General features: G+C 46.0%; 1 protein-coding gene across 11 annotated transcripts in view; it reads right to left on the bottom strand.

The window, feature by feature from the left end:
• The window catches only part of LOC142575940 (E3 ubiquitin-protein ligase MIB2-like), a 291,148-nt gene that overhangs the window by 19,016 nt on the left and 247,392 nt on the right, over positions 1-24,740 (bottom strand). For all 11 annotated transcript variants that reach the window (XR_012826743.1, XM_075685763.1, XM_075685762.1 and 8 more), the window contains 2 exons: positions 16,517-16,680; positions 5,282-5,447 (listed from right to left, as the gene is read on the bottom strand). Coding sequence is in view for 10 of the 11 variants with exons in the window: in XM_075685763.1 (XP_075541878.1) it covers positions 5,282-5,447; positions 16,517-16,680 (330 nt within the window). In the remaining variant the exon portion in view is untranslated. The remainder of the gene's footprint in view (positions 1-5,281; positions 5,448-16,516; positions 16,681-24,740) is intronic.

The raw sequence follows: 24,740 nt of genomic DNA on the forward strand, positions 1-24,740 counted from the left end.
GGTACTACTAAGAAATACTGGCGCCCGTCGGGGTTATAATCGCGTTGGGGAAGCTGGTTGTCGCGACTGATGAAATAATGAGCTTGACGACGCAACGTGCAAGTGGTTGGTTGTGCTGATGAACTAGAAAGGAACTCTCTAAGGGAGGCAATCCAACGGTCCATGCGCTGCTAAAAAACGATGTTGGTAACGTCGTGCGAAGAGACGGCAAGCTGAGACAGTGAGCAGCGGGCATTGTCGTCAAGAAAGCGAGAGCGCGACGGTGTCAGAATGCTGGTAGCCGCTGCGGTACGGCACACGGATATCGTAGTCCCGCAGGCGAAGTGACCATCGAGCAAGACGGCCTCAGAGATCTATCAAGGACGACAGCCAGGATAGTGCATGGTGGTTCATGACTAAATCAAATGGATGGCCATACAAATAAGGCCGAAAATTAGTAAGAGCCGAGATAATGGCCAGACATTCTTTTTCTGTCACATTGTAATTGTTCTCTGCTTTCGTAAGCGTAAGACTTGCATAAGCGATGACATATTCAGGAAACCCTTTTTTGCGCTAGGCAACAACGGCGCCGTGGAAAACAACGATAGCATCTGTGCACACGTCACTAAGGGCTGATGGGTCGTCATGGAGCAAAATTTGCGGAGACGTTAGCAAGCGACGGAGCTTTGTGAAGGCTTCGTCGCACTACGACGACCACGAAGTCAGGGGCCCGATGCTTCTAAGTAGCTTCATCAGGGGCGATATGATAGCGTCGAAATTGCGAATGGAGCGTCCGAAGTAGGAGCACAGGGCTATGAAACTGTGGAATTCTTTGACGTACATTGCCTTAGGGAATTCGGTGACGGCTCGAAGTTTTACTAAATATGTGAGAATTCCATTCTTGCATACAACGAAAATATAATTGGCAGCTCGCGAGCTACAAATCGGCACTTCTTCAGGTTTAGTTGTAGGCCAGCGTTGGTTAAACACGTCAGAACACGCCGGAGCCGTTGAATGTGCGCGGTGAAGTCGAGACGAAAAGCAACACTGTCCACAAGATAGCACAAGAATGTGTGCCTCTTCAAGCCGCGCAGAACGATGTCCATCATACGATCAAAAGTTGCAGGCGTGTTACAAAGACCAAAAGGCATTACATTAAATACGCTTAAGCCGTCAGGTACGACAAAAGCTGTCTTCTGCCGATCGGCGTCTGCCATAGGTATTTGCCAATAGCCTGAACGGATATCACATTGATGAAAGGAATTATCTGCCTTGTAGACTGCCAATCGCGTCATCTATGCTCGGGAGAGGGCAGACGTCTTTGCGAGTTATCTTGTTGAGGCGCCGGTAGTCCACACAGAACCACACGGAACCATCTTTCTTTGTAACTTTTGAATTAATTTGTGGTACGAGGATGATTCATGAAAGTGAAAATACAGGCCAAAGTTCTATTTCTTGCCTAAGTGCAAGCACAAGTAAAATATGACATATTTCAATCATTTTTCTCGTATTTGGCCATTTCGTAGCAGTAGACGTCCAAATACGCCAAGTTGAGTTTTTTTACTACATTGAAGGCTCATTCACGCAGGCGACTGGCAGCGGTCGCTTGACCAAGTTGATCGCAAATCGTCACTTGTCGGGAAAGGCGACCTTAATATGCTAGTCGCACGACCGCACTGCCAAAACTGCAGAAACGGCCAGAAGCATGTGAACAGGACGTCTGCATGCGCGTATACGTATCGTATTTTACGTTACGATGCAATTGTGAGCAGATGGAGAGTGGCCGGTCGCAGTTGCAGGTGTGAGCATCGGTCGCCTCGAGTTGATTTTGGTCGCCAGTGGCAAATAGTCGCGCGACCTCGTCAGGTCGGCGGTGTGAATTGACCTTAAAATATGATGTAGTTCATCGTTGCAGACACAGATACAACCCAAGCTATTGTTTTCACTAGGATCCCTTTAAATAAGATGGATTAATGACTAGTGTTCAGGGGTTCCCACTTTACAGCACTAGCCATTAAGGGGATCGTCACGAGGTCTTGCCAGAAATATGTGTCATAATGGGTTTCGCTAAAGGAGACAGAACCACATCAGATGCTGTTCACGATAGTGTAAGGAGGCAAGCTACCCTCCCAAGGCAGAGGTTCTCTCCCATTGCATCGGATGGCATCTGAAAGCAAAATTACTTCCCTACTTCCCCCCTTATCCATCCTCAATTTTTCGAGTTGAGAGCAAGAGGCCGGGAAGGTTTACTCCAAGTGATACCTCACAAAACAGTGTAGACTTCCAGTGCATAATATAGTACTCCTGCTAATGGCGCTACAGGACAGAATATATCGGCCGTAGTAATAATTGGTTGACACTGTAAGATTAACTGACACCGCACTCTGCAGCTGATTTGTATACCAGCACGAAGCTGAAAGAATGATAGTGTAGTGAACACTGAGAAATGAAAGGCAAGCCAGGAAATTGAAGGAGAAAAAAGCGTTTCTCAACTTCAACTAAGGAGAGTTCTACCTCCACAAACGAATAGAAACACGAATGGAGTCAACATGAGAGAAAATTTTGTTTATGAAAGCCGATTGCTCGCATCCATCTGTGAATGTTTCCAATGGCACCAGCCAGATGTACTCGACGGAACAATGCAAGACAATGTGTATAATTTGCACCAGGTATAGCATCACTGCTCTACAGTTAGGGTGAAACTTCAACTTTTCCCGCCCTTCGTCTCTTGTTTTCATGTGTGGTGCAGTTGCAATGGTGGTTCTGAATGCTACGAATTTAACACGATTGTCAGGGCTCGCAGTACTGCTGCTGGATATTTCTGCACTACAGGGAAGATCTGCGATGCAGCAATTCAGAGCTTTGACTTGGTGCTGACTGCTGAGGGTATTTTATTCTCTGAGAAAAATTATACGCGGGCTTTGTGGTAATTTTTAGCGGTTTATACGGCACACATATGCGTAATATTCATGCGTACATGATCACCATCATTATCTATGCACCAGGCACTGCTTGCAATTCGCAAATAAGGTTACGTAGTTGAATGTTTAAACAGTTATACATGCATGTGAACCAAATGCGATACTGGGGTGCAGATTACAGGAGTGTGTGAATCGTATGTGTCACTACTGAGCGGAGTTTTAAGTGTTGCCCAGTGAAAATTTATAAGCAGCGAGAAGATGCTAAAGATTGAAGGATCAATTGTTGGGAAAGCTTGTAAGTGTTTTTAAAATTTGCAACCTCTTGCAGCTACAAAATATGCTTGGAGTTTAAAAACCTGCACATGAATAAGGCATTTTGTGTACATGTCATTGTGGTTTTCTCAGTGCCATATGCTACTATCTCCTCCTATAATTGTCTGGCGTCTTTTGCTTGTTTGTATTTTATTTACTTATTCATATTATTACTAATGGAGATATCCGATATTCTAGTTGGCATTAAGAGAAAAGCACGGAGCTGGGCAGGTCATATAAGGCATAGGGCACATTACCGGTGGACCACTAGAGTTACAGAATCGGTGCCAAGGGAAGCGCAGTTGCGGACGGCAGAAAATTAGCCGCGGTAATGAAATTAGAAAATACGCATGCGCAATTTGGAATCAGCCAGCACAAGAACAGGGGTAATTGGAGATCGCTGGGAGATGCCTTCGTCCTGCAGTGGACATAAAAATAGACTGATGATGGTGATGATAATGATATGATTGAGATGCATCCTTTTTAATTCAGTCATATAACAGCAGGCCCAGCTGTCACAGCGTTTTGCTTTGAATGCATGGAACAACTGATCGGCTCTACATATACTGTGAGCATTATTTTACCCTTCATCTTCTTTATCTGTATATAGTCATCATTATGGTCATCGTCTTTAGCGCACGACCTGTGAAATAAACCGTTCAGGCTGAACAGCTGTCTCGCAAGTGGTGGAGGCTGCTTTCGATCCTTTGGTCCTCTACGCCTTCGAGTTTCCCTGGAGCTTCGTTCAGGCCGCCGCTTGCTCCGCCTTTCTGCCAGGATGCCCCAAGAAGATCCTCCAGGAGCCTCCGGCGTCACCGTCTCTGCCACACCGGCCGTTCCTTCATGGACCGTCAGCACGCGGCAGCGCGATCCCACTATGTTCGCTGGCCTTCGTAGTGACGACGTTGATGACTGGCTGGACAATTATGACCGCGTGAGTGAGTCTAACCGTTGGGATGATATGCACAAGCTTCGCAACGTCGCATTCTACCTCACTGACGCTGCCAGGACTTGGTTTCTCAACCACAAGAGCACCTTGCCTGACTGGGCAGCATTCAAACACCAGCTTCGGCAGATTTTTGGCGCTCCCCGCTCCCAACGCCCGCTCTGAAGTCGCCAAGAAAAGGCTTGATGGACGCACACAACTTCCCGGGGAAACATACACCTCTTATATCGAGGTCGTCCTCGCCCTTTGTCGCTGTGTTGACGCTACCATGACGGAATCTGATCGTGCACGTCATATCCTAAAGGGCATTGCCCAGGTCGCGTTCAACGCACTGGCGATCAAGAATCCAAATACCCTTAATGATGTGATCGCGACTTGCCGACACCTGGACGCACTGCAGGCCATCCGTTTACAACTTGTCGCCGGTGACGTGCCTCCTTCGTCGGATACCGACCTGCGTATGCTGATTTGGACTCTCGTACGCGAAGAGCTCCAAGCGTGCGGCTTTCTGAGTCCTCCCGTTCTCCAGCCTCAGCCTTCGGTTTCTGGCCTGCGCGACATCATCAAAGAGGAGCTGTCCTCCATGACCTGCGCTCCGAGCTGTGGCCCTCCTTCGCCACCCACCTCGTACGCTCAGGTTGCAGCTATGCAACCAGCGTTCGTTCGGACAGCGCCTCCTGCTGCTGCTACTGCCCCCAACCATCTGGCGACTCTACCACCCCGTCAGCCTGCCACAGCATCTTACACTACCCGGTCTACGCCCCGCCCCATTTGTTATTATTCTGGTATTCGTGGGCACATATCGCGTTTTCGCCGGAGACGACAACAGGACGAACAACGTGGCTACGATATATATAAGAGAGACCCGTTGCTTCCTCTGAGTTCTTACCAGCGCCGGCTCTCCCCATGCTCACTTTCTCCACCTCCCGAAGCGCCTCGCAACTATCGTCCAGGGCGCCGCCGCTCGCCCTCCCCTCTGAGACGGTCGACATCACCCTTGCAACCGGCCACCCGCACTCCTGAATTGTATGCTATATATAACACTTGTATGCTATATACTACTGAGGTCACTATATATGAACAGTTCTGCAATCAGGAGACATCTGGCCAAAAGGTACATTACCTGAATGTTGACATCAAGACGTTCTGGAAACTTGTTGATCAGAACGCGAACGCAGTTGACATGTTTCTTTTTGACTGCAACTTGCAGTGCTGTAAACTTTTTCTTATTGGTTGCGTTAATGTCCGCGCCCAAATTCAGCAGCAGTTCTATGACGTCCGGTTTATCACTAGAAAAGACAAAGGAAAATGCATACACTCTTACACAAATTTACTCCCTTTTTGGGGTATATTTGCCACACAACAATAATAGTCATATGCCTTGCTTTCGTTTCCCTTCTTAAAACGCCGCGCCCGCTTCTTTCCTGTCGAGAATGCTCTGTCATGCTGACAACGCACATGTCTTCCGTGACTTGGAAGTACCCGGCTTGCAGCGTTAAAAAAAGAACTGTGGACAAGACAGATGAAGATTATTGCTGTGTGGCAAGATACGACTCAAAGTGTGCAACTTTGTTTAAGAGTATACTACACAGCGGGAGTCAATGTGCCTTGTTACGATAATTACGGAAAGTGAATAAGTTGTTACGCTTCAGCACCGTTAGAGGGACATTTCAGCTAAGTACCTCAAAGCAGGCAGCAAATAACAATGTGTAACCGTGATTAGTGTAACAATTTTCAAGGGTATCATTAACAAAAGTGCGCAGAACATCAGCTGCAATTGCGCACCAACGAGAGTATTGTGCCGGCTACGACCTGGCGTTGAAATCATTAATATCTTTCCAGCCATATGAACACAGTTCCAAATTATGTACAGCTACGTTCACTACAATAATTGTATTGCACATTACATGGAATGCGCTTGCACATTATGCGCAACTGCAGTATTTGCTGGCTTCGTATGGTCGTGACTAACAAGAACCGGGCCCTTCGATTTGCCTTCTTGTTCATTTTATAGCATGCGGCTCTACTCTGGTAGATTTGATGCCATCATGCAGCATGCGAGGGTTTATTGTCCAGCTGCCTGCTCCTAAAAGTTTATGCACTACGTTATGTCAATAGTCAAAAGGATGTGCCAGATCCTTCACGATGACCATGAATGGTGCGAGTGGCAATGGCCAGTAGATCCAGATCTTGTACACATACATATGGATAAGAATGAACATGGGAGCAGCCATCGCCGTAGCTCAACTGGTAAGATCATTGCATACGTATATAGCACGGAAGATGGGGACGCGGTTCCATGCATAGCGAAATTTTTTATATAGCATAGTATATGCTGACTATAATAAGTAGTATTTTGCTTTTCGTTAGAAGTCTCCAGCTAATATGCTCACTAACCATTCCGGGAGATGTTGGTGATTGACCGCATTTGGCAACAAACTCGCCTTCGGCAATCTTATGAGAAAGCATTGAAAAATAAGTAGAGAAAGGCCATTACACAAACACTGATTTACAGTTTAAAAAATTTGCAGATATGCCCTGAAGCTAACTGGTAAACATTACATTACTGAACACGTTGATAGGGTAACAAGAAAATGTGTTAAACCTAAAACTATGCACAAGAAACAACACAGCGGATATAGGGGAGATGGACGAGAACCAGCTGTGCAAGTATGCCGAAAAGAAGAAAATGAAATAAAAAGCTATTTTTTATGGTAAGTTATAGTGCTTAGCACTACTGTTCGAAGGCATATAAACATATAAATGACCCTCTGCACAAATTGCTTTATAGGGGAGAATTCGCCGATGACGACCAACCTCCATAGCATCAAGTAATAAAGCAGAAACTATTCAGCGTATGCTCTGTTATAAAGTTAAAGCAGTTATGTAGAGGTAAATAATAACGCAGTCATTCCGTCAAAGGCCGTGAATAATAAAGATAGTAGGAGAAACGTAAATGAACCTAAAATGGAAAATATTCAGCGATGGCTGGAGTCAGAGTAGCACGCCTGCCAATTCTAATAGCAGCCCTACTCACATTGTGACTCGAACTATGCAAGTCCTTCATACTGATGAATGGCTTGGCCAAGATTTGTGCGGTTGCCGTACAATAAATCTGGTAAAACAGTGCTTTTTAGGCAATATGACTTCAAACAGCATACACTCGGCGAAAGAGACGTGCGACAGCGGCGGCCTAGTTGTAGAGCGCCCGTCTCGGCTGCGGTGATGACGATGATTGCATTTTTATTGGCGCGAGGGCATCTAAGGCCAAAGAGCACCACGACATGCGTCTTGATTTAGCAAAATTGCGAGTTTAAGACTATGAATTAAAATAGAGGCTGTATAGAGGTCTATGCGTAAGATAGGTCTATAGGCATTGGTGAATAAATTCTAAAATTAGTACTAAAATAAATATAAGGCACTAAATGCATTGGCTACAGGCACACATGTTAGGTTATTGTGGATAGTACGAGTCCCTTGGCGTACAAGTCTTGCTTAAGCAAGAAGTGCAAGAACTCATATGTATATTTGTGCATCAGATTGTATCTCACTTGTGAGGCACAATCTGACGATTAGGATCGAATGAGATGATTTCTAGAAAGTTAACCCTTGCAAGATAATTAAGCACTCATTTAAAGTTAAAGAATGGAACCTCTGACAAGAATATCTAGGGATGGGGGGTATATGGTGTGAGTAGAGTTCCCTAAAATGAGCCACTCGCTCTCGATGAAGTTCGGGACATTGAATGAGGACGTGTAGGACGGTTAAGGTCTCACCGCAGCGTGTGCGTGTCGATGGGTCAGTTGCAGTCAAGAGGTCAGTAAGGGCAGTCAGTTATGTGTGTCATAAGTGTGTCCTATTCTGAGTCGTGCCAGGGTGACTTCAGTGAGTCTATCAAGCTTCAGTGCGAAAGATTTGGTTAACCGCGGTTTAAGCAGGTGCAGCTTATTTTCACCTTCCTTGTCCCATTCAGCTTGCCAATGATTACGGAGCGCCTTTCGTACCGTAGGTTCCATGTCTACACCGGGTACGCAGCTTACATCAATTGTATCCCGATAAGCCGCTTGTCCAGCATTTTTGTCCGCCATTTCATTGCCTGCGATTCCAGAGTGGCCTGGCGCCCAGCATACAACAAGAGCAACGTTTAGCTTATACACTACGTGAATGTGTTTAAGGAGCTTGTTTAATACAGGGTTTCGGCTTGCTTTGCCACAGTACAGGGCTTTGACAACGCTTTAAGGATCTGTGTATATTACAGAGGTTTGTGTCTTGTGCTGGACTATGTACTCAACAGTGATCAGAATGCCGTACGCTTCCGCTGTAAAGATGCTGCTATGGTTATGCAAGGGTTTAGAGCTGTAGAAGTTAGGGCCACGGGCTGCACATGATACCGAAGATGCAGACTTTTAAGCATCAATGAAAAATGCCATAGATCTATACTTCAAGGGCTAAAAATGTTGCTAGATGAGCGCACTTGGACAATGCTTTTTGTTAATATTTAAAGGACAAGTCACAGGTGACTGGGCATTGCTCTCAAGGTGGGATGAGTTCAGCGTAGTCACTTTCCTGCAGATCTGTGAAAACTATTGTGAGTTTTTCCGCAACAGATTTTACTGCTAACGGGAACGGCGGGGAGTCTGAAAGTCGGTTTAAATACAACTGATTTGTGGACTGACCGTTTATGAGTGCTGTGCATGGACGTTGTTTTAGCGACATGGTTCTTATTCCATAGGTGACTTCAAGATATGTACGCTGATAATCCAGTGGTCACTGATCCGACTCTGCATAGAGACTTTGGACAGGACTCATACGAAAGGTACCAAGTGCTAGGCTGATACCTAAGTGATAGACAGGATAGAGTAGCTTAAGTATTGTCTTCGAGGATTACTGGTAAACAATACATCTATAGTCTATGCGGGACAACACAAAGCTTTTGAAAAGAGATAGGAAACAATACATATTGTTCCCCAGGACTTGTGATATAAAATCTTTAAAAGGTTCATAGTTTTAGGACATTTCAGCTTCAGCTATTTTCTATGCTGCATGTAGGTTAGCTTAGTATCGAAGATAACACCCAAAAATTTTTGCTCTTTTTTATTCACCAGGCTTCTCCATTCATCGTAATGCACGGATCAGGACACACCCCTCTTCGTCTTAAAAACAGCATACAGGTAGTCTTTTCTGCACTGAATATGAACCCGTTTTCGTCTGCCCATTTGGTGAGCCGATTAACACTTAACTGCATCTGGAATTCACATATGGGAAGGTTGCAAGATTTAAAGCTGATCTGGCTGATATCTTATTCTGTCCACAAAGACAGAATAAGATATCATGGATGGTAGAACAGAGCAGAGAGAGTTCATTTTAATTATAAAAGGTGTGCAACTTAGCACTTTTCCCTGTGGTACACCATTTTGTTAAACAAAACTGCGCAATAGTACACTTCCAATTCTTACGCGGAACTTCCTTTCAGAGAGGTAATTTTGCAAAATCTTCAGCTTACTACCATAAATTCCATAGGGCGTCAGGTCTTGCAGAATACGGTATCACCAGGCAGTATCATATGCCTTCTCAAGATGAAAGAATAGAGATAAACAGTATTGGCTGTGTACAAATGCATCACATATATATGTCTCGAGGAGAACAATATTATCGGTTGTGGACCTCGCCCTTCGGAAGCCACATTGGTGAGGGCCCAATGTACCGTTATATTACAAAAAGTAGACAAGGCGACGGTTAATCATTTTTTTCAAATACCTTAAGTAAACAGCTAGTGTGTGCAATTGGTCGGTAACTGTTAACTAAGGAAGGGTCTTTGCCGTGTTTGAGTGTTGGCAGGACTATTGCCTCTTTCCAAGATGAAGGTATATAACCAGTTGCAAAAATCTTATTGTAAAGGCCTAGGATGCAGTTTAGGGTCTCACCAGGCAGACTGTTGATTATTTCATATGTTATTGTGTCAGAACCTGGAACCGAGCTTGCACAAGTGCCTAGGGCAAGCTTGAGCTCATGGGATGTTATTGGTTTGTCGTATCCTTCTGATGACAACTTGTTTGGATGCAGAGGAATCTTTTCAGCTACTATTTTATGGTGTAAGAACTTTTCGGAATGATTTTCTGTACTTGATACCCACTCAAAGTGCTCACCAAGAGTGTTTGCTTGATCTATTGTATCACCAGATTCAGTGAAGAGAGATAAGAATTTGGATGTTGTCCTTTTAGTTTACGTACCCTATTATAAACTTTGCTCCCATCTGTGTATGAGTTTATTAAGGATACGTAACGTGTCCAGCTTTCTCTTTTGGATATTCGGTGGATACGGCGGCCATTTGCTTTGCTTCGGTTAAAATTGATGAGATTTTCTATTGTTGGGTAGCGTGAAAAGCTGCTCCGTGCTTTGTTCTGGCGTTTCTTTGCAGTTTCACAGTATTTGTTCCACTACGGTTTTGGATCGACTTTATCTGCGCAGGACTCAGGTATGCAGTTTTGAGCAGAACAGAGGATACGTTCAGTGATGTAGAGTCAGTTCCTCTACACCTAGGTGGTACACATCTTCACGGCACAGTTTACATAGGTTTCTAAATTTCGACCAGTTTTCACTATGAAGTCTTCATTTTTTGGGGTAAGCTGCTCCATCGTGCCACTTTGTTGTTTGTGGGTGTGTTGCGAAGCGATCGCACCCATATGGATTACTAATAATTCTCCATTCCAGGTATGGAAGAAGTGATGCTGACCCTATGGCTAAATCTACGCGTGGATACGTGTTGTGTGCAGACCTGAAAAAAGTTGCCTCTCTCTTGTTAAACAGACAGGCTCCAGTTGAAAAAAAGGAACTTTTCTCTTGCCCGTTCTCTCGCATCACATATTGAGTCACCCCTGAATGTGCTGTGAGCATCAAAATCTTCGATTACTATATTGGGCTCAGGAAGCTGGTCAATCCGCTTTTCAAGTTCTGCTGTGTCAAAGCGTTCATCAGGTGATATATATATGGAGCAAATAGTTATAAGTTGATTGAACAATATAGCCTGAACAGCCACTGCCTCGAATGAACCCTGGAGCGATACATGCCGGCATGCTACTGACTTTTGGGCTATACTTGCCACACAACCTGAAGAAAACTTACCATTATTTCGATCGTTACGGAAAACTATGTACTGTCTTAAGTTTTTTTGTGCGGACATTAAATGTGTTTCATGAACACAGAACAGTGGTGGCGGATATTCCATTAGTAGATCTTTGACATCATGTAGATTGTGAAATATGCCACTGGCATTCCCCTAAATTATTTGTGTAGCCATACTGAGGAAGAGTTTTGTTGTCTGTGTTCAAAAGCACATGGCAAGAGAGAGAGACATAAAGCAAGGACAGGAAAAGCAGGTAGGTCAACCAGAAGAGCACTCGGTTTGTTACCCTACACTGGGGAGAAGGCATATAGGAAGAGGAAAAAGGAGTGAGTAAGCACTGAGTGCGTGTGGTAGGGAAACTATACACAGGGACACTATAAACGGTCTCTTAATCAGCTGCGCTTCAAGTACTGCACTAGTACGAATCGCTTTCGTACCAGTCACGAGTGTGGCCACGGTCCGAGTATTTTTAGTTCGGTGAATGGTCTTGAATCCAGTCGATGTAATGTTGCCCGCACAGAGTGGCGTTGTACATCGTAGCGAGGGCAGGTACACAATAGGTGCTCGATGGCTTCCTCGCACCCACAGGAGTCGCACATCGGGCTCTCGGCCATTCCCAAACGATAGAAGTATGCGTTCATGAAAGCCACTCCCAGCCACAAGCGGCACAGCAAGGCTGTTTCGCCGCAGGAAAGGCTAGATGGCAGCACTAGCCGTAGCGTGGGGTCCAGTTTATGTAATCGGCAATCGAAGGCGCTCGAAATCGAGCGGTCTTGTGACTTTTTGCGTGCAAGTAGGCGATGTTCCCTGACAGTGTCCGACCTCGGAGGTAACCGTTTAGATTACCGGCCCCTTCCTCGGAGCAGTTATAGGAAGCTTATCCTTCTTAGCGCGCTTCTGAGAGCGCTGATCTTTTGGCGTCGATGTCGCCGGGATTCTTGGATGAACCCCCATAGCTTTCTCTGAGGCGCTGGAGGATCGAGAACTAGGCGCTGAAACTCGCGTCTCAGGCCGTGGAGTTCGGTTTGGCTTAGGGACCTGCAGAACCGAGGTCTGCAGACCCACTTTCGATGATGATGGAGAAGCACTTGCTGCTGCCACCAGGGGAGCGGCCGGAATGATTATTGGACCACTATCAGTGACCGTGGTAGACTCCCGAGGCAGTCGTGACGCTGCCGCCCTTCGCGCCACCTCGGAAAAGCTGGTGTGATCTAAGTATGAAAGACGTTTCCTTGCTTCGTGAAATGTTATATTTTCTTTGACCTTTAATGGAATGATTTCTTTTTCTTTCTTCCGTTTAGGGCAAGTCCTGGAGTAGGCTCCATGGCTTCCATCACAGTTCACACAATGTGGAGATGAGTCGCAAGCGTCTGATGGATGATCATTCGAGCTGCATTTCGCGCAAGTCTGCCTTCCTCGGCATGTCTGAGATCCATGCCCATACATCTGGCACTTAAAGCACCGTCAAGGATCTTGGATGCACGGCCTCACAGGTAATTTGATGTAGCCTGCATCTAGTGTATTAGGGAGCACACTAGTACCAAAGGTTAGTACAATGTGCTTTGATCGACGTTGTTCAATAGTCCTGCAGATTAGGATTCTTTCTACATTGACATTTTGCTCTCGAAAAGCTTCGAGTAGTTCTTGGTCACCAAGGTCCACGAAGTCGTCTTCCGAGATTACTCCACAGCTCGTGTTCATGGTTCGATGTGCCGACACAGTGACTGCTACATCACCAATGCATTTCAATTCATTCATTTTCTCATATTGTGTTTTGTCCTTTTTTTTCGAGGAGCAGGTCTCCATTGGTCATCTTTGTGGTTTTGCAGCCAGGTCCTATCGTGTTTCCGAGGCATTTCGCCACCATGAAAGGGAAGAGTTTACGTACGCTCATGTTGCCTTCACTGTATATTACGTGGTACTTAGGGAAGTGTTCTTCGTTGTTTTTCTAAAAGAATTGAAGAGCTGCATTGGTGCGAACAATTTTTAGAGGGCAGTCAAGGAAAGGCGGTTCACCGGAAGCCATATTATAGGGATCATGAGTTCGGCAGCAGCGCCAACCGCCCATCGCCGAGCTCAACACGGGGACGGAGCAAATCTTGCGTGTAAGACAGGCCATCGCCGGATGTACGGTGCTACTATAATCCAATCTGGAGTGCCGAAAGGTTTACCACCCACACAAGGTTAATCCTCGCTGCCTGGAAAGTCGGAAGTAAATAGAAGAGAGGAAAGACACGAAAGATTGAAAGGGAGAGAGAAATATGCAGATTGGAAAGGGGGACAGGAAACGGCAGCTACCGATTACCCCCGGGTGGGTCAGTCCGGGGGTGCCGTCAACGGGAAGCAGAGGCCAAAGAGATGTGCTGCCTCCGCTGAGGGGCCGCAAAGGCCCGAACAACCGGCATCAGTACAAGCCCCAGGATACCCTTTTGCCCGGGCACGGCTAAGTCGCGCACGGTTAGACGCGGGAGGGTCTAACCCTTGTGCGTTCGGGTACATGGCGTCGCAACACACCAAACGCCTGCTGACGCAGACACCCCTGCGGGGCCTCGGCTGTAATAGATTGTGGGTTCGAGTCCCACCACCACCGGGAACCCACTGGTTCAAATGGGCACCAGTGTACCCCGGCCGGATGTTCGGCTTTCTTCGACACGCTTGGAAAAGGGGCCTTCACCCTATATTTCTGTAGAACCAATCGTCAGCAAAAACAAGGGAGGATTGCGCCACTCTCATGACGATCATTTCCCATTTCACACCCCAAATCCACCTATTGAGGTGAGGGACAAGCACTCCTTTTCAAGCGTTGAGGTTCCGTAATGGCTGAGCACCAGATCGAAAGCGCGTTCGTACCTGTTTTGCCAGTAGGTATCGGGCAATTTCTGCAGAAATTAATCTGCAGAAAACTAAAGTAATGCTTAACAGTCTCGGGAGAGAACAGCAATTTACAATAGGCAGCGAGGCACTGGAAGTCGTAAGGGAATACATCTACTTAGGGCAGGTAGTGACGGCGGATCCGGATCATGAGACGGAAATAATCCGAAGAATAAGAATGGGCTGGGGTGCGTTTGGCAGGCATTCCCAAATCATGAACAGCAGGTTGCCATTATCCCTCAAGAGAAAAGTATATAATAGCTGTGTCTTACCAGTACTCACCTACGGGGCAGAAACCTGGAGGCTTACTAAAAGGGTTCTACTCAAATTGAGGACGACACAACGAGCTATGGAAAGAAGAATGATAGGTGTAACGTTAAGGGATAAGAAAAGAGCAGATTGGGTGAGGGAACAAACGCGAGTTAATGACATCTTAGTTGAAATCAAGAAAAAGAAATGGGCATGGGCAGGACATGTAATGAGGAGGGAAGATAACCGATGGTCATTAAGCGTTACGGACTGGATCCCAAGGGAAGGGAAGCGTAGCAGGGGGCGGCAGAAAGTTAGGTGGGCGGATGAGATTAAGAAGTTTGCAGGGACGGCATGGCCACAATTAGTACATGACCGGGGTTGTTGGAGAAGTATGGGAGAGGCCTTTGCCCTGCAGTGGGCGTAACCAGGCTGATGATGATGATGATGATGATCGGGCAGTAGCACTTGCCTCCCGCAGCCGCGGCGGATGCTCTTCAACAAGGCCACCTGAGGTCGGACAAGAGGCGCCCAGAGTCAACAAGGAAATATCTATTGGGCCCTCTTTCAAGATGTGAACCTCCACGAGACCCTAGCACCAGGCCCAGGGAACATCGCTACCCATAAGTAAAAACCAGTGTGTTTCAGGCGCCACCGTGATTCGAGGTCGGTATACCTCACCCGCATACGAGGCAGATGCTCTGCCGCTAGGCCACTGCTGCGTCGAGCGGAATGTGTAGAAACACAACGCTCTATTGTTTCGCTTCTACTTTTACAGCTTCAAAATTTATTACTGAGTACCTGCGCAGGTGTTTAGCCGTGAGTGCATCCGTGATCGTAAAGTGCCACACAAGCATGCTGCGCAGATCCAGGTGCGATGTGGGGATGTCCTTACCCTCCTTCCCTCCCTCCTTGCCGCTCTTTCTCTCTCTCCTCCTTAAAACTTGTGACCGGAGCGCCAGAGTACGGCAGGACACAAACGCATACAATCCTTCACAGCTGTTACTGTTCTTTTGCTATGAATATATAAGAAATGTTTAATGATTAGTGAAGAAAACCCGCAGGCAAGCCCAGTAAAAAACTCGCCGTAAGAAATGCTTGCATGGATGTCAGACTGGACTCAACTTGAATACCAAAAAGGAAAAGGACAGGTACGTCCAGTCCGTGTGGCGGACAGGACGCACCTAACTGCTCCAAACGGGGCGTCATTCGCTGTGTGACCAATGAAACGCATGTAGTTGCCCTTCTGCCACGCCTCTTTGGTGCCTGTACAACGAATGCGACGGTGGTACTTCACATAGATACTAAATGTAGTAGCTGCGCATTTTAGCGTGCATGGCCACTTTGTGAGCATGGAAACCGCCAGCTCCGTTGATGGGCGCGCCTTCACCCGCGCGCGTCTAGGCTGTGGGACACGCGGCGTTAAGCTTCTCTGCACTGCGGCAAACCATCACATTCACGCAGTCTGCAATGAGTGACGAACGCCTGGCACGCCCTCTCTTGATTACAGTGATGGGCATTGACGCGGAGGAAGTTGCAGCTGTGTTTGCTAAGACAAAACGTACGCCTAAGGAGTGCTTGTTAAGCAATGAGAAAGGTGCTTCTCGCTCGACGAAAGAAACTAATGCTTACTTTACTTGAAGAAATAAAAGAGAAGCCGCAGAACATTTTTGTATTTTTAGTCGTGCCTCAAATTATCATAATGCAAATACCTAAACAGTGTCTTAAGGTATTATCTAAGACACATGTGTCTTTCATAGTGACTAAGCCTGCTTTTATGTTCGTGGCAACAATTTGTACAGATTAGGAACATTATCGTATACACTGTTCAAAAAGAGCTTCAGAGCACCTCGAAGTGATACGGTGGGCCGAGGAAAAACACAGGCTAAAAAAAGGAATAAGAACGTCTGAAGGATTATAAATAAGCACAATATGCCTATTGTCCCGCAATGTAAACTGCAGGGCCCAAAACGGCTGTAAACCATAAGCAGTTGAAATAAGTGTACTGGCAGATGCTTGCTGTCCGTGACGCGTAGCTCCTGAAAGTTGCATGCTTCTATAAGGCACTCTTTTGATGTTTTTTTAGCTGACTTCTCATATGCAAACGTATCTTACCCATAAGTTGCATAGTGCAGCGCCCTATCGCCATCTTCGTCTACTTCTTCAACGTTGGCTCCAGTTTCGGCCATCATCCACACTATGGCCTCGTTGCCTTCAAAGCATGCCCTATGTAGCATTGTTGGTGTAACGGCGCCCGTTTTCCCTATGATGCCACTGCACTGTAAAAATACAGATATGAGGTAATTGTTTCCTTCCTATGTCCAGTGCTTACCGTACACTAGTACGCTGTAAACACAAACACAATGATAATATTGAGCATGTGCACAACAAAAAAAATTGTAAAATGTTAATATTACGCAAAGTGTAGATGTCTTACGTGAGAAGGCGATCACAAAAACATGTACATACACGTGTGACCACGACTCAGATTTACTTCCATCTCTTGGCTTAGCTGTCGCCACCAGGACTATTCAATCACCTGGGCCCTCTGATAACTGTACGATTTATGAAACAATCGCACCCGTTTAGGCGCCCAAATTTTGCAAGCTTTCCGAGTTTTCCATCATGTATGTGTTTAATCGAATGTGATATATTTGTTGATGTTTGTTAACCTTTTATAAATGTGCATACTGAGCACAAAGGCCGCCACTCGGAGTGCTGGCATCGACATGACTCTTGCATCAAAAGTTGGAACACAGGACATCGCTTCGCCGCGGCGAGAGCAAGCGGGTCGATTTTATCCCACGATTTAGGCAGGCATATTTCATTTTACTTGTTCATAAAGGTTACAATTTGCCACTGAATAGTACTGACTGCCGTATTAGGACAGAAAAGATGTTGTTCGGGGCCTTCTGTATCCTACTTAATCAGTACACTTATCTGGGAACGTACTCAGCCAAGGCCGGAATTTGTTCTTATTTTGATAGGATTGTTTGTTTACAATGTAGCTTGAAGACCAGGGCTACGCAAAAGCTGTTAAAAAGTTTGCTACAACAACCTTATTGGGCTGATAATCCCTCCATGGGATTTTGATATCAGTAACTCTTTAATTGTTGGGAAGATTGCTAGCGTTCAAGCCGCGCGGGCACGTTACAGTGAGTGGCAGTGTTTGCCATTAGTGAGAAAAAAAGTATATGACTTCTTTTTGATGAGCATCGCAAATAAAGATGCTCTTAGCTACTAGATAATACAAACACGAGATGCAATTAGATAGGTTTCACAGTAAAAAAACATACTACCACACCTAACCTCACATCGCAGTTTCGCGATTTCGTTTTGTTCCTGTAGACCTCTTAGGGGGTCTCGTACCCTTAAAAAGTCGCAGTTTCTCACGAAAGGCGAAGCATCGGTTGCGATAGCAAATTAACGGACAGCTAGCTACCCGAAGTAAGGATAGTAGCTTTATCGACCATAAAAACTTTTAAACGATTGATGGCTAACTAAATTAGGAAGCTCGGTATCACGCGCGCACAAGAGAACAAGAACACATCTCCCTCGATGTCTACAGAAACTCGCGGTCGAAACGCTGGATTGAGGAAGCGGTACAGCAGCAGCGAGGGAATTGACCTTCGTGCTGCGTCTCGCATCAACGCGAACTAAGCTGCAGACACACAACGCGTGGCAGACTGTCTCCGTCACAGATGGCTTTCAAGATACAGCGGCTGGGAAAGCAAGAACAGCAGAACGGGAAAGCGTTCGGCTTCTCGCAGTCTGGCAAGCAAACAGCAACCACAGCACCATAGTCTCGAAGAGGTGTGAGCCCCCCCCCCCCCCTCTTTAGCTACATCGCCTGTAGTCGTATCACGCCACCCGCAAATGTTCACCCATCTGAGTCAGTAGAACTCAGATTGCCGATTGCGAGCACTGGCATTTATGACAGTGCGGTACGTGAAAATGTGCCTTTCGAGTGGTGCTATACTGTCGTGCAGTGCATAAGCCCAACAGACACGTCTACGGTGCTTGCTGAATGCGAGGTTCCTTTGTGTCGCCTTTATACGGCTCCGCATATGCATATAACAATAATGTTTGCGCGCACATTGGCGTAATCATCTACGAAAGCTGCGCCGAACACCAATTTCCACAAGTGAGGGGGATCCGCTGTACCGTTCTTGTCAACGCTGATATAATCTCGACCGGGTGAAGTGGTCCTTCAACGCAAAAATCAGGAAACGGCCACGAAGCAGGGCATAGTAATGATGAAAAAGAATAGAAAAGACTGTATTGACTTCATTGGTACACGGATGTGACTCTCATCTGAGTCTCGAGCGGTCTCATTCAACATGAAGGCCAGCACGGCCTTAAATAACCACTGGCGGTCCTGTCATCGCTGCCGTCTTCTTCAGGAGCCCCTGGAGTAAAAGTGCTTTTCTCCATCCACCCTTTTGTGTCAGTTTGTGGAGAGCGGGAGGGCGCCTTCTTGCCTTCTGGTTTGCCTTGCATCCTCTTGTGTCAGCTCGGAGAACGGGGTGGAGGGCGCCTTCTTGCCTTTTGATTTCCTTTGCACGCTTTTGTGTCAGCTCGGGGAAATGTGCGTCGCCGATTCGGAGAAGAGGGCAATCATGTCGACGTGGGGAAACCCGCCTGAACGCCTCTCACAGATAACAACCCGTCCGCCGCCACAGGTGGTCTCAAAGGGGCTGCAGTATCCGAGCACCTCGAAGAGACCGGGGGACCCCATGCTTCTTGCTTCGTTCCGCCGATCGTTCCAAGGCCGCGCCTCGTGATTTATTTATTTATTTATTTATTGTCATACTCTCAAGGCCCGGAGGCATTACAGAGAGGAGTGGTGATTAGTACAAACATATTCGTTAACAATATTCTTGAAGTTTGTGGCGTCAGAAATGGCAGTGACGGAGGCAGGGAGGCGGTTCCAGTCATTCGTCGTTCTTGGTATAAATGAATCAAAATAAACGTTCGTGCGACAAGTTGGGACTTCAACCTTAAAACGATGATCCGTGCGTGACGATATGTATGATGGAGGGGAGATTAGTTCATCCTTAAGTGTTTCGTTAGAGTAATAGATCTTGTGAAAAAGGCATAGGCGAAAGTATTTACGACGTAACTCTAGGTTAGGCAAGTCAAGGGTTAGTTTCATTGATGAGACACTTGCATGACGAGAATAATTCGAAAGAATAAAACGAGCAGCTCGGTTTTGAATGGATTCGATGGTGTTCTTTAGCTTTAGAGTAGAAGGGTCGAAAATGGAGCATGCATATTCAAGTTTAGGCCTCACTAAGGATTTGTACAGAAATAACTTGACAGCTACAGATGCCGATGAAAAATTACGCCGTAAAAACCCAAGCATGCGATTAGCGTTACCGTAAATGTAATTTATATGAATATTCCATGTAAGATTGTGCGTAATGTAGATACCAAGATATTTATATGATGATACATTTTCTACAGGTATGTTGTTAATATTGTACGTAGGAAGGGTGGTATTTCTTACAACACGGGACACACGCATCGCCTTACATTTATTAGAATTGAGCTTCATTTGGGATCTAGCACACCATGATGTTACTATGCCAATGTCTGATTGAAGAGTATCGCAGTCGCCAGAGTTAGAAATGACACGATAGAGAACACAGTCATCGGCGAATAACTTAATTGATGATTTAATTTGGTCTGGGAGGTCATTAATATAAATTAGAAATAATAATGGTCCTAGAACCGAGCCTTGCGGTACACCGGAGGTTACTCGACCAGTGGAAGAGAAGTATTCGTTAGCATAAACAAATTGGGAACGGTGAGACAAAAAACACTTGATCCAAGCAAGCACGTTAGGATCAATGTTGAGGTTACTTAATTTGGTTAAAAGTAATTCGTGTGAAACAGTATCGAATGCTTTGGCGAAGTCTAAAAAAATGCAGTCAATAATAATGTTAGCATCCATCGCCTGGAATAAATCATTAGTGAATGACAAAAGCTGTGTTTCGCAGGAATAGTATTTTCTAAATCCATGCTGGTAGGGGGTAAAAAATAGGTTTGACTCGAGAAATGAAACCAGGTGTGAGTAAATTATGTGCTCCATTAATTTGCAGGGAACGCTGGTTAGGGATATAGGTCTGTAATTAAGTGGGGAGTACCGACTGCCAGACTTATGTACGGGAATCACCATCCCTGCCTTCCAATCATTCGGAAGGATGGTGGTTTGAAGTGACTGAGCAAAGATTTCGCTCAGAATTATAGATGAATAAGTAATAGTTCCCTTAAGAAATTTCGTGTTGATACCATCTACTCCACTGCATGCAGAAACTTTTGAGGTCTGTATCAACTTTACAACGCCATCAAAGTCAATGGTAATAGGAAGCATTGGAAAATAATGCACATCAGGAAAAACAGCGCTTGCGCACAGCACAGAATCCGAAAATACAGAGATGAACGCGTCATTCAACACTTCACAACAGACACTCCGATCGACAGGTTCGTTGTTAAGGTCACACAGCTCAATGGCACTAGATTTTTTACCGTTGACCACACTCCAAAATTTCTGTGGGTTGTCTTTCAAAAAAGAAGGCAACGTGTGCTCATAAAATGTTGTTTTGGACTCTGCTACAGCATTCTTGTAGTCGCTCAGTGCTAGTGTGTAAGCATTCCAACGATCATGATTGCCAGTTAATTTTGCTCGTCGGAAAAGCCTTTTCTTTTTGTTCAGTAAACGTTTAAGACGCGAGTTGAACCAGGGTGCGCGAGAATTAGAATAAATACGTTTTTGCGGGATGTACCGGTTAATTAAGGAGTTGGCTTTCTCTTTGAATATTGACCAGGTTTCTTCAACCGATCGAGTGTGGAAACTTGGAATGTAGTCAGTGATGAAAGTTTCTAGTTCGTTATTAATTGCGGCAAAATCAGCATTTTTGTAATCACGTATAACTTTCGACGAATTAACAGATGGGATGGTTAACATCAAATTACACTGGATTATACAATGATCGCTAATACCCGGTAGGTAAGTTAGGGGCGAAACAAATTCCGGGGATGTAGTAAGGATTAAATCTAGGATATTAGCCGAGTGTGCAGAACATCGAGTAGGCTTCAGGACAAGCTGGTGCAGGTTAAAATCGAGGCAAAGGCTGATGAATTCGGAATATTCAGAACAACACTCTTGGGTTGAAGGGGGATCAGTATGCCAGTTAATGCCAGGAAAGTTAAAGTCCCCAAGGAGTATTAGTGGCGTGGAAGGGAACCGTAAAATTAAACTATTTAAGGCATCGTGAAGGTCTGAACAAAATGTGTTAGGTGAGGAAGGGGGCCTGTAAACGACGCAAATGATAAAATTTTTGCGTTCGAAGCGTACGCGCGTGCACACTAGCTCTAATGGCGACGCAAGCTCACTTGCAGCAGTGGTAATCGAATCACGGACACCGATAAGTACACCGCCACCACACCGCACATCACGATCATGTCGATAGAAACAGTAAACACCCTGGCATTCCAAAATTTCACGGTCTTCAATTTTGCTAGAAAGCCATGTCTCTGTCAGGATAACAATATCTGCACTGCACGTGTCGACGACAGAAGATAAAGCATCCCGCTTGTTGGAAATAACTTCTGGAAATAAACCACGCCCAGCCCAAGGCACAACAAACACAGAGCACTCAACCAACCACGAGAACTGCCAAGTTCACACGTTCTTCACATAACCTTATCAGAATCGTACCCGTAGCCCTCGTCTGGGATTCCTGAAACCTAACAAAAGAGAAAATCAGACCTCAGTGCCGTTCTGTTCGCACACGTATATCTGCGCCCCGTTGAACCTTTCAGCCGCACCCCTACTCGCGGAGAAACGTTCTGATTTGTTGTTGTGTGACGCCTTCGTTATCTCATCCGCCACAACGAGCCCTTTGTAGTTCTGTCTGATGGTCTGTTCGCTTGCTTTAAGGGCTGGAGTGTGGCGACTTTATTCTTTGCTGAGCCGAATACTTCGCTCGCTTGACTTTCCACTGTTTAAAAAATTTTTGCCATACCGTGCGGTCGCCTAATACGCCTCTGAAGTTCCTGTGCGATAGGTTCCTGTCTTGCTGGACCCCCCTGGCATTCTGCTCTCCTTTTGACGATTCTCGAAAGTCCCCCAAGTGTGGAGGTACGAGAGTGTTTTTCAGCGCCTCCTTGAACTTTTTCTCCGTAAGGAACGTCATCAGGGATTGTCCTTATTTCTACATTCGCGACGTAATTGCTCCCTTCTTCCATCGCGTTTTCTTCAACCACCTTCAGTTAGTCCGAAAAGCTTTCCGAATGTGTCAGTGCCAAATTCGTCTCTAATTCCTCTGCTAGCCCTTGCTGCGGCATCCCTACTGACCCGGATGTCTCCTAGCTAGCGCCTTTTCCACTTATTTCGCTAGCTACGGCTGCGCTTCTTGAATGCCACTGTCATGTGGCATATTTTTGGCTTCGTTGTCGTGTGTTATCTCTACCACGATCTCTCGAGACTTGGAACGCGTGAGAGCTTGGACTGTAGGATCGCCGAAACTCAGGCTCGTTTTCTTCAACATCATTTCCGAATGATGTGAAGATAAGCAGGGATAGCGATTCGACAGATTTGGCGATACTGCCGCTTCAGTCGGCAATAGTCCAAAACGGCCCTTCAATCTTTACGCTGGCTATGGGCAGGCATACACTATTCTTCTCGACTACCTGCCGGATCCACGCATATTTCCCGGTGAAATCCTCAGGTTTCTCAAACGCAGGATGGACAATGTCCATTGTAGCAGCTGACTCCCTAAGAACTTTACACGGCATTCCATTCAATACTAGGTCGCGAAGGTAGGGTTCTAAGAGGTCCAAGTTGTCATCACCATCTTTCAGATAAGAGAAATACAATTCTAGGCTTCCTACAGTCGATCGCCAGGTGTCCAGGCTCCTGGCAACGGAAACAGACGATCGGCTTTCTAGCCTGAAACGCTTTTTCTGTTTTTTCTTTCGTGCTGCGATGTGGTGTTATTCTGACCTGAATTATTGGTTGGTCCGTCTTTGGTCCCACCTCCAGCTTTCTCGTTGTGAAAGGGGCGTATGCTTTCCTCTTTACTGAATTTAGTGAATGGCTTGACCCACGTTTTCTCGGATTCGTGCCGTGCCGCGAATTCATTTGCTAGCACTGCAGCACGTTACACAGGCGCATTTCTTCGCTTAAGGGTCCACAGAACTGCTCTAAGCAGACAAACTCGACGACCTCGCCGTGACGACCGAACGCGTCTTCCCCTTTTAGCCACTCACTTAAGGTGGCTTTCAGCGTGTAAGTGAAATCTTGAAAAGATTCGCGCGGTGTTCTAGCTGCCTCACGAAAAAGACGACGGAACGCCTCCGCTGAGAGCCGATATTTCCTTCGCAACGCAGCTTTTGTTTTCTGATAGTCATCTGCGTCGTCTCTCGTTAGCCTGGCAATTATTTCGGTTGCTTCGCAAGGAAGAACGGTCAGAATATGTTGTGACCAACTCTCTAGCGCCAACCTGTTTTTCTCGCAGGTTCGTTCAAAAGTAAAGAGAACTTATCCCATGTCACCGTTTACCTTGTACGACGGCATGAGATCCCGCATTTTTACTCCTGGTTCACCTGAACGTCTTTCATTTTTAGAGATGTTATTTGCCGATAGTATGGCCAGGTCCAGCTGTAAGTCTACTTCTCTTAGCTTTAGTTCATGAGCTCCCTGTCGCTCTTGTTCCTTTCTTCCTGCAGTTTACCTTTGATCAGCTTTTCGCCTTCCCTCTGCAGCGTTATGTTCAGCTTTCTCAGCTCGTTTCTCCATCTTTTCCCATGCTTCTGAAATTTCGTCCTCAAAAGCCCCGCACTTCTCAATCACCTCAACAAGCTGCGGCTTTGACTTTTCCGGACCTCAATTCCTAGCTCTTCACATAATAATAGCAACTCTGGCTTTTTCAGTTTGCTTAAATCCATGGTTAATCCCGAACGAGGACTTTCTTTGCTGTGACGCGAGGAAGCTTTGAATAGGAGCCTGCACGCACGCAAATTAGGTAACTTGCAGTTTTAGAAAACACACGAGCTAAAACTTGGCAAATTCTCAAAGAAGGTCAAGCTCTCACCATTCTGGTGAAGCCAGGAAGAAGGGTGCAGTATCCCATTGCTGCCTACCAGTTGTCATAATCTGGACGGGGTGACGTGGGCCTTCACCACAAGAATCAGGAAACGACGACGAAGCCGGGCATAGTTAAGATGAAAAAGAGTAGAAAAGGTTGTATTCACTTCATTGGTTCATGGATGTGACACTCGTCTGAGTCTCGAGCGGTCGGTTTTAACACGTGGACCAGCACGGCCTTAAATA

The sequence above is a fragment of the Dermacentor variabilis genome, chromosome 3 (assembly GCF_050947875.1).
Source record: "Dermacentor variabilis isolate Ectoservices chromosome 3, ASM5094787v1, whole genome shotgun sequence".
NCBI lineage: Eukaryota > Metazoa > Arthropoda > Arachnida > Ixodida > Ixodidae > Dermacentor > Dermacentor variabilis.